At 39.3% G+C, this 11,495-nt stretch overlaps 1 protein-coding gene across 1 annotated transcript in view; it reads right to left on the bottom strand.

The window, feature by feature from the left end:
- Positions 1-4,982: 4,982 nt before the first annotated feature.
- Positions 4,983-11,495, bottom strand: part of LOC128250636 (iron-sulfur cluster assembly scaffold protein IscU-like) — a 14,995-nt gene continuing 8,482 nt past the window's right edge. The window contains exons 4-5 of the mRNA XM_052976137.1: positions 8,407-8,485; positions 4,983-7,048 (exon numbers count right to left, since the gene is read on the bottom strand). Coding sequence (XP_052832097.1) covers positions 6,978-7,048; positions 8,407-8,485 — 150 coding nt within the window. The 3' untranslated portion in view covers positions 4,983-6,977. The remainder of the gene's footprint in view (positions 7,049-8,406; positions 8,486-11,495) is intronic.

The following is an 11,495-nucleotide window of genomic DNA, read 5'->3' as shown; positions in this document are numbered from 1 at the left end:
TATATATTATATTTAAATACTACTTTATATTTTTAAATTGCATATCTTTTACTTTTTTATATTTATATCATTTGGCCCCCGGCCCATCAGGAATCACTGCAGAGATGCTCAAAATATCTGGCAGTGTCAGCTATAGCCTGATCATCTGTATAATTAATCAGGTGATACATGAAGGAGTCATCTCCAATGACTGGTGTAGCAGCACCATAGTCAACTGCTACAAAGGTAAAGGTGACGCTTTAGACACAAACAATTACGGAGGTATCAAGTTGTTGGATCAGGTAATGAAAGTCACAGAGAGGGTCATAGCCCAACTAATTAGGGAGAGAGTCAGTTTAGATGAGATGCAGTTTGGGTTCGGGCCAGGGAAAAGCACCACTGATGCTATATTTCTGGTAAGACAGCTGCAGGAGAAATACCTAGCCAAAGATATACCTCTGTACCTGGCTTTTGTTGACATGGAGAAAGCCTTTGACAGAGTCCACCGCTCCCTTATCTGGTGGTCAATGAAGAAACTAGGAATAAATGAGTGGCTGGGACGCTGTCAGTAAGGTGAGGGTTGGCAACAAGTAAAGAATTCCAGGTAGAGGTAGGGGTCCACCAAGGTTCAGTCCTCAGCTCTCTCCTATTTATCATAGTCCTCCAGGCAATAACACAGGAATTCAAGATGGGATGCCCCTGGGAGCTCCTCTTTGCTGATGACCTTGCACTAATTGCTGAGTCACTATCAGAACTAGAGGAGAAGTTTCAGGTGTGGAAGCAAGGACTAGAATCGAAGGGCCTTAGAGTCAACCTAGCTAAAACCAAAGTCTTAATAAGTAGGAAGGTAGACAAAACACAAACCCCTTCAAGTAGATGACCTTGCTCGATCTGTAGAAAAGGCGTAGGTAGAAACTCTATAAGATGTACCCAGTGTAAGCTATGGACACATAAAAAGTGCAGCAATATCAAAGGAAGGTTAACTAGGAAGTTAGTTTTTGTATGTAGCAGATGTTCAGGTGCAATAAACACTGAAAATGTGCAGAAAACAACTTGTCACATTCCAGGGAGAAAAACTGGACATAGTTGATAGCTTCCAATATCTGGGTGACCAAGTTAGTAGTGGGGGAGGATGCGCTGAAAGTGTAGCTGCTAGAATAAGAATAGCCTGGGCAAAGTTCAGAGAGCTCTTACCTCTGCTGGCGACAAAGGGCCTCTCACTCAGAGTAAAAGGCAGACTGTATGACGCATGTGTACGAACAGCCATGCTACATGGCAGTGAAACATGGGCCATGACTGCTGAGGACATGTGTAAGCTTGCAAGGAATGAAGCCAGTAATCTTCGATGGATGAGTAATGTCAGTGTGCATACCTGATAGAGTGTAAGTATCTTGAGAGAAAAGTTGAACCTAAGAAGCATCAGTTGTGGTGTGCAAGAGAGACGATTGCGCTGGTATGGACATGTTGCAAGAATGGATGAGGATAGCTGTGTGAAAAAGTGCCACACCCTAGCAGTTGAGGGAACCCGTGGAAGAGGCAGGCCCAGGAAAACCTGGGACGAGGTGGTGAAGCACGACCTCCGAACATTAGGCCTCACTGAGGCAATGACTTCTGACCGAGACCTTTGGAAATATGCTGTGTGTGAGAAGACCCGGCAAGCCAAGTGAGACCAAAATCCAAGGCCTCTGCCTGGGATGTAACTAGCCCACTTATGCATAACATTCCTTCTTTGGACACTAAACTCCGCTTGCGAAAACCTGTTGAGGCAAGTGAAATCAAAATCGAACTAAATTTGTAGACTGGCACCCATGCCAACGTCTCTTCATTGAACACTACACTCGGCTTGTGAAGACCTGTTGGGGCAAGAGAAAGCGAAATCATGATGGCACCTGTACCAGTAGATCACTAAGAGCACCGTCCGAGTGTGATCATTGCCAGAGTACCAGCTGTCTGGCTTCCGTAAAAAGACATTTGAGCGAGTTCGTTGCCAGTACCGCTGGACTGGCTCCTGTGCAGGTGGCACATAAAATACACCATTTCGAGCGTGGCCGTTGCCAGCACCTCCTGACTGGCCTTCGTGCCGGTGGCACATAAAAGCACCAACTACACTCTCGGAGTGGTTGGCGTTAGGAAGGGCATCCAGCTGTAGAAACTCTGCCAAATCAGATTGGAACCTGGTATAGCCATCTGGTTCACCAGTCCTCAGTCAAATCGTCCAAACCATGCTAGCATGGAAAGCGGACGTTAAACGATGATGATATATATATATACTTATGTATATACACACATATATACGTATGTATTTATATATATATAATACACATATATACGTATGTATTTATATATATATAATACACATATATACTTATGTATTTATATATATATATAATACACATATATACTTATGTACATATGATATATATATACATTTACACTTATGCATATATACGATATATATATATTTGAAAAAATGTTTAGAGGTAACACACGAGTGTTATGAAAAACAAGAACAAAAATGCTACTTTCTTCAAATTGGGTACATTTTAATTTTCCTTTTATATGACTGCATTTACACGTTTCGGTTTTTGAAAAACTTTACTAAAAATATGTACTAAAATGGAATATGTAGAGAGAAAAGAGAGAAAATTAAGATTAACATTCATAGTTTACTTTCCATTTCCCTGCAAGAGCACATGATAATATCCGTTAGTTCTGGTGGCATGACAAGCTGAACTGACTGTCAGTAATTACTTTAAAGTATACTGCATAATTACATACATGGCTGCGTAATTCAAAACCACATGCTTTAGGGTTTGGACATGTTGTCTTCTACTCTAGTCCTGAGCCAACAAAGCATTACAGTGGATTTGGTAGGTGGAAACATTAAAAAGCCCATCATATGTATATGTGTGTACAAGTATGTCCATGTCTCCCTGTCTTGACATTGCATAAATGAGTGTCATTGTCAGACAAACAGCACCATTCATTTCCAATATTCTGTGAAAATATGTCTGGCCATGAGGAAATATTACCCTGCTTGGAAATAGGTGGGGGGGGGGGCAATAGGAAGGACATCAGGGAATAGCAAATCTGCCACAACAAATTGTGTCTGATCCATGCAAGCATGAAAAAGCTGATGTTAAAATGATGAAGACACATATACATACATGCACATGTATATCCATAAATATCTGGTAGTGTGTTTTGATGGAATACACTTTACCAGATACTTTTGACTTAGTATCTAGATCAACATCCACTTGAATACCAGTGTTGTGTTGTAACCATATTATACAAGAAGGGATTGGCTATATTGTTATAAACATGAATTATGTACTTGAATAAACACCCAAATAATTACTGGTATTTTGAATGCGTTTGACATTAGTCATCATGAGCAAAGTGCTTCTCTTGTGATGACTGATGAGTGGTATCAGTAAGAATAGGTAGCTACTTGAAACATGCATATTAAATATCAGCAATTGTTTTTGTGATTATTCAAATCATCATACTTTAATGCCTGTTTTTTATGCTGACATGGGTTAGACAGTTTGACCAAATCAGAGAGCTGCACCAGGTTCCAGTCTGATTTGGCTGAAGTGTGTGCTGGGTGCTTTTAATGTGGCACCAGCACAGGACCCCTCATCAGGGGACATGGCCTTAACACTTCTGCTATAGCGGATGAGTCTTCTTGAGAACAGCAAGGCACCAGGTAACTTGGTCCTTTGTCACCTCATCCAAAAGGTTCAGCATTCTGAGATTGTCCCTATCAAATATATATATGGAATGTGCAAATATATAGAAAATTGGTGATCTGAATTCAAAATAGCCTGTATAATATTTATCTCGCTTCAAAGACAACTCTCGTCATATTCCCCACCATAAATGTAATAAACCAGTGACTCATCTGTAGGAGAAGGTACTATTTTCTACCAAATACATCCTTGTGCAACATCTATTTTTCCATCTTTGCATGGGTCAGTCAGAATTTGCCGAGACATTTTCTGTATCCAGATGCCCTTCCTGTCACTAACCCTCACCTATTTTCCAAGCAATATATTTCCCTATGGCCAGATATTTTCACAGAAGAGTGGAAGCCAACAACATTGTCTGCATGACAACGATGCTCATTTACAACTATCATATGATGACTGGATAAGTGTGCACACAAACACACATATAATGATGGGCTTCTTTTAAATTTCCATTTACCAAATCCACACACAAAGTTTTGGTTGGCTTGGGGCTACAGTAGAAGACATTCTTTCAATGTCCCATGCTGTGAGACAGAACTCAAAACCATGTATACACAATATAAGATATGATTTGGATAAACTGGAGAAGTTTTGTTGGTTCAAGCCTTATTTTTTTTTTTAGGGTTTAGTCATGAGGGAGGGACAGTAACCCTTCACAGAGATTTAGAGACAGGTAAGGTAGATAAAAGGAAGGGTGATATACATAAATCAGAGGAACCAGGTTAAACTAGGTAAAGGGTACCACACAAACAGGCTACGGTGGATTTTGAACTCAGAGAACAAAGAGCCAGAACAAATATCACAAGACATCATCATAATCATAATTTAGCATCTGTTGTCCATACTTGGATGGCTTGGATGGTTTGACTGGGGCTGGCAAGCTGCACCAGACTCCAGTCTGATTTGTCATGGTTCCTATGGCTGGATGCCCTTCCTAACACCAACCACTCCAAGAATGTAACAGGTGCTTTTATGTGTCCCCATCTGATATTCTAATATTTCTGTCAGCTCATTGCTCTTGACTAGTACATTATATTGACCCCTGAAAGGATAAAATGCAAAGTCAACCATGGTGGGATTTGAACTCAAAATACTAGTGGCCAGGATAAAATACATCAGAGTTACAGGTCTACAGCAAACCAGTGTGTCATTTCCAGTGAACCAATTGTTTATCATCAGCTCAAAACTATTGAACTTGTGAAAAGTTCTACTTTATAAGTTGAAGGTTTGGAACAAACAAACAAAGCATTAAAAAAATAACGAAACAAGGCTTTATTTGATATAAAATATACAGATGCTCATGTTTTAGTTTACATCAGATATACAGACGTTTGGATGTCCAATCATATATCTAAATAAGCATATGCTCAAATGTCCTATTTCATATTTAAATATACTGATACTTAAAGATCCTCTTTAATATTCTAAAAATACAGATACCTGGATGTCCTATTTCACATTTAAAAGAAAGACATAGATGTCCTATTGTATCATCAAAACACACATATTCAAATATCTTAGTATATATTTACATATACACATGCTTGGATGTTGTATTATATATGTAAATACACATGTTTAAGTGTCCTATTGCATATTTAAACACAATAGTTATGTATGTAACCCCTATCATATATTTGTTTCAATGTTCTAATGTATATACATACAGTTGTTTCATAGTCTATTTGTACAAATACATGTCTTTGAATGTCCTATTATGCAGACGCATAATTCTTCCAATTTTCTATTATGAACTTATATATATTGCTTAGGCATTGTGAGACTAATAACCCAGTATAGAACTGAATATACACATGCTCCTGAACAAAGTGTTAGATGAGTATGAAGTGGTAATAAGAAAATGAGATGACAAAGCACAAAACGATTATGTTATGAACTTTATTAGCTAACAGCTGTTTCTGCAATAAGATGCACTGGACTCATAGATTCAAACATGAAGTGCAATTTATTTCAAAAAGAGTTACATGGTGTTTTTGAGTGCATGCATGCATACATACATATATATATATATATATATATGAGAAGAATGTTTATAATTATGAACAAGTCACAGTTATAACTAAGAGGGTTTCCAAAACATGTTTAGAAATAGCAGTCAGAACTGCTATAAAGCCACTATTATCACTCATATTATTTCTCCACACGATAAAAGCTGTCTGTGGGTAACATGACATATAGAATCCACAACTTAAAAATAAATGGATTTGAGTTGTGGACTCTATATGTCATGTCACCTGCAGACAGCTTTTATCTGGAAGAGAAATAATATGAGCGATAATAGTGGTTTTATAGCAATTTTGACTGCTATTTCTAAACATGTGTTTTTGAAACCCACTTAATTATAATTGTGACTTGTTCATAATTATAAACATTCTTCTTCTATGTATTTTATGATAACATGTTTGGCCATTGATATATTCATAAATAATTATTGATAGTTTGATATATCCTCCGTCATGTATTTTTGTATTACTTGTATATATATATATATATATATTTATATACCTATATTTCTGCAATAAGATCTAATTAACTTTTGGATAAACACTTTTTTATACACATTTGTATTGATTTTCTCATTGGCAATGCCTTTCTCTATATATAGGCACAAATGTAATTCTTTTCTCAAATAAATTGCACTTCATATTTGAAGCTCCAATGAAGCTGTAAGGTTTTATTCAGGTACTCAACTATGAGTACACTGCATCTTATAGCAGAAGCAGTTGGAAGCTAATGAAGTTCATAACACAATTGTTTTGTCCTTTGTCATCTCATTTTCTTTTATATATATATGTATATAATACTGCTTCAATAATGTCCTATTATATACTCACAGGAACTGGAATATCTTACTGTATATTTGAATGCACAGCTACTTGAATGTCCAATCGGATAAATACATACTTGATTGTGTGTCCTATTTTATTTAAATACAGATGCTTCAATTTTCTTCTGGCCATTTAAAACCACCACCATCATCAGACACACAGCTGTGTGAATATTTAATAGCTCATTAAAATATATAATTTTATTAATGATATGTTGGCTCCACCCACAAGTCAAACATTCATTGTACAAAGTCAAAGGATCAGAAATGATCTGCTAGGCATAGGCAAGGATTAGTATTATAAACCAACAAATCCAGCTAAAATAATTCTTAGAGAGACCAAAGGCAGGAAAATCTAGCTTAGAGCAGATTTTGTTCTTTTATACCACAATATTTCAGAACTTTGTTTGTTGCTTCTTTCGCTTGTAATCATTTAACGCTGCTTTAATTGCATCTTCAGCCAACACTAAAAGGAGAACAGAAAATACAGATGACTTACAATTACAGTCACAACATAACATCATTATTATATTATCATTACCACCATCATTATCAACTCCCACCGATAGGAGCAGAATGTGATCACAGATGAAGCCTGTTGGAAGTTGTTAGACATATCACAAATAAGGTATTGAACAAAAAAGATATTGTGGTTAGGGCTCAGACGTGGCTGTATGGTTGAGAAATTTGTTTCCCAACCATCTGGTTTTGGGTTCAATCTCACTGCATGGCACCTTGGGCCAGAGTCCCCTACTAAATCCCCTGGCCAACAAAAGCCTTGTCAGTGGATTTGAGAAAGAGAAACTAAAAGATGTTCATCACACACGTGTGTGTGTGTCTCTTCTTGACGTGATAACTGCCATTCACTTCCAAAATTCTTCAAAAGCCTTGTCTAACCACAGGAAAATATTACATTACTTGGTGACAGGAAGGGCATCTGGTCATGGAATGGATGCCCATTTAAGCCTGGAAAATTTAATATGATGAGGATTAGCAAATGTAATCTTAGATATAATATTTCTACAAACATGACATGGTCACATGGAATGTCTTCTTATAATGTTGCTCCAACAGAAACAACACCAGCAGACAGCTGTTAGATGCTTATATTAAAAAAAGAGAAACATCTAGGTAATGTGTATGGATGAGAACAATTGCATCGAGAAGTGCCAATCTCTAATTGTGGAGGGAACATATAGAAGGGGTAGACCTAGAAAAGTGTGGGATGAAGTAGTGAGAAAGGATCTTAAGATGTTGGGCCTTACAGAGGGGATGACAAGAGACTGAGGCTTCTGGCAGTTTGCTGTGCATAAGAAAACATATCAAGTAAAAGCTAAGTAAAATCATGGTTGTCCTTGCATGCAGGCTTGTCCCCTGCATCCCTCTTCAGCTGAATGATCCTAATTTTGTGGGCGTGTAGGTGTTGGTGCCACATAAAAAGCACCCATGCAGGTGCCATGTAAAAGCACTCATACTGGTGCTGTGTAAAACTACTCAGTACACTCTGTAAAGTGTTAGGAAGGGCATCCAACCTGAGAAACCATGCCAAAACAGACATGGAACTGAGGGCAGCTCTTCAGCTACCCAGCTCATGTCAAACCATCCAACCCATCCCAGCATGGAAAACAGACATTAAATAATCTGGGTAAGTCTATTTTTTTGCAATCAAATCTGGTTCTGTTTAGGATGGAACATAATAATTCATTCAGATGTTGGTAGAAGGCCAGCAATTGTAGGGGAAAGAGTAAGTCCATTCAATGATCCCAATGCTCAACTGGTACATATTTTATCAACCCCTAAATAGTTAAATATAAACTCACTTACTGGAACAATGTAGCTTTACTGGCGGAAGACATAGTTCTTTAGCTATCTCACTGTTCTTTATGGATGCAGCTTCAGTGATCTAAAAGTGTTATAACAGAAACATGAAAAGGAAAGTTAATAATAATAATAATAATCATTTAGTGTCTACTTTCCATGTTGGCATGGGTTAGAGGGTGTGACACACTAACTTCCAGTCTGATTTGGAATGGTTTCTACAGCAAGATGCTCTTCCTAACGCCAACCACTCCAAGAGTGGAATGGATGCCAGTTATGTGACACTAGCATTGGCCATGACTATAATTTCACATGGCTTGATCATTCTTCTCAAGCACGGCACATCACCAAAGGTCTTGGTCACTTGTCATCACCTCTGTGAGGCCCAATGTTGGAAGATCATACTACACCACCTTGTCCTATGTCTTCCTGGGTCTACCTCTTCTACAGGTTCCCTTCACAGTTAGAGATCAGCATTTCTTTATACAGCTGCCCTCATCCATATGCATCACATAACCATACCAGCGCAGTTGTCTCTCTTGCACACCACATCTGATGCCTCTTATGCCCAACCTTTCTCTCATGATATATTGTCTTGCATGCAAACTGACATTGCACATCCAGCAAAGCATACTAGCTTCATTTCTTTTGAGCACATGCATATCCTCAGTAGTCACATCCCATGTTTCACTGCTGTGTAGCATGGTTATTCACATACAGGTCTTATACAATCTGCCTTTAACTCTGCAGAAAGGCCCTTACTTACCAACAGAGGGAGAAGCTCTCTGAACTTTCCCCAGCCTGTTCTTATACTAGGTGACCTAGATAACAGAAGCTATCAACTACGTCTAGAATCTCCTCTGGCATTTGATGGAGTCTATTTCTGGACATTTCTAGTGTTTGTGTTGCTACACAAAAAGACTATTTTCTCTATTAACCCATCTCTGATATTGCTGCACCTCTTATATGTTCATAGCTTGCACTGGGTGCATCTTATGGATTTTCTACCTACGCCTTTACAACAGATCGAGCAGAGCTGCCTACCTGAAGGGATTTGTGATTTGTCCATTTTCCTACTTACTAAGACTGGTCTTTGTTAAATTAATTCTATTCTAGATCTTGTTTCTACCCCTGAAATTTCTTCTTTAGTTCTGTTAGAGTTTTGGCAATGAGAACAAGGTCATCAGCATAGAGAAGCTCCTGGAGGCAGCCTGTCTTGAGTTCCTGTTGGTGCCTGGAAGACCATGATGGACAAGAGGGGCTGAAGATTGATCCTTGGTGAACCCCTACTTGTACCCTGAATTCATCGCTATACTTGTTGCCAACCCTCATCGTATTGACAGCATCCCTGTACATAGCTTGTACAGCTCTCACCAACCACTTATCTATCCCTAATTTCCACATTGACCACAAAAGCGAAGTACAGGTGTTTATTTTAGGCTAGGTACTTTTCCTGAAGCTGCCTTACCAGAAATATAGCATCAGTGATGCTTCTCCTTGACACAAAACCAAACTGCATCTCATCTAAACTCTCTTCCTAATTAGTTGGGCTATCACCCTCTCTGTAACTTTCATTGCCTGATCCAACAGTTTGACACCTCGGTAATTATTTCTATATAAGGTGTCACCTTTATCTTTGTAGCAGTTGACTAGGTGCTGCTATACCAGTCATTAGGTATGATTCCCTTGTGTACGATCTGAATACTATACAGGTGACTAGACCATAACCTACACCACCAGGATATTTTAAGCATCTCAGTGGTGACTCCTGATGGGCTGGGGGCTTTCCTGGTCTTCATATCCTTCATGGCTTTATCTATCATGTTATTGTCTATTCTGATTGCTGATCCCTCAGTTAGACTCTCCTTCTCTCATGAGTTTGCTACATTTAGTAGCCTTTCATAGTGGCACTTCCAAGTCTCTTCCTTTAGAGAGTCACTAACTGCAAGTGAATCATTATCCATGTGAACACACTTCTCTCTAACATCAAAATTTTCCCTGGCACACTGTCTTGCAAACTGAAGCACTTCAAGCTGCTGGTCTTCATGCTGCAAAACACTGGCGAACTTCTTCCCTTCTGTTTCACCCCTGACTAAGTACACCTGCCTCCTAGCTGATATAGCTCCTTGCTACTACCACTTTCCAGTCCTTCCAAACCTATTTCTTTGCTCTAATGACCCTGTCAGCTACACTGTTCCAATACTAAATCACCGTAGGTCTGGTTTGGACTTTATATCTATGCCTTTTGCCTGTGAGGAACCTGGCTGAAGCTCCCCCACCCTGAACTTCTTGGATACAGTATACATCAACACATCTCCTTTCAAGCATCCCCACAATCTTGCCAGACCTACTTTTCAATGTGCCTATACCGTCTGAGGGAATGTAAGGAGAGGATAATAATAATAATTTCAAATTTTGGCACAAGGCCAGCAAGTTTGGGGGAGGGGATAAATCAATCGAGTCCAGTGTTCAACTGGCAATTATTTCATCAACTCTGAAAGGATGAAAGGCAAAGGAGACCATGGTGGAATTTGAGAAAAAAGATGGATGAAATATCACTAAGCATTTGGCCTGGCATGCTCATGAGTCTGCGAGCTTGCCACATCATCATCATCGTTTAACGCCCGCCTTCCATGCTAGCATGGGTTGGACGGTTTGACTGAGGACTGGTGAACCAGATGGCTACACCAGATTCCAATCTGATTTGGTAGTTTCTACAGCTGGATGCCCTTCCTAACACCAACCACTCTGAGAGTGTAGTGGGTGCTTTTACATGCCACTGGCATGAAGGCCAGTCAAAGGCAACGGTCACACTCAAAATGGTGCATTTTACATGCCACCTGCACAGGAGCCAGTTCAGCGGCACTGGCAACGACCTCGCTCGAATGTCTTTTCACGTGCCACCAGCACAAGTGCCAGTAAGGTGACGCTGGTAACGATCACGCTCAAATGGTGCTATTTACTTGCTACTGGCACGGAAGCCAGACAGCTGCTCTGGCAATGATCACGCTCGGACGGTGCTCTTAGCGCTCCACTGGTACAGGTGCCATCACAATTTCGCTTTCACTTGCCCCAACAGGTCTTCGCAAGCTGAG

This window comes from Octopus bimaculoides, chromosome 23, assembly GCF_001194135.2.
Source record: "Octopus bimaculoides isolate UCB-OBI-ISO-001 chromosome 23, ASM119413v2, whole genome shotgun sequence".
NCBI lineage: Eukaryota > Metazoa > Mollusca > Cephalopoda > Octopoda > Octopodidae > Octopus > Octopus bimaculoides.
Note: the sequence above shows the minus strand (reverse complement) of the source record. Positions and strands in the feature narration are given on the sequence as shown.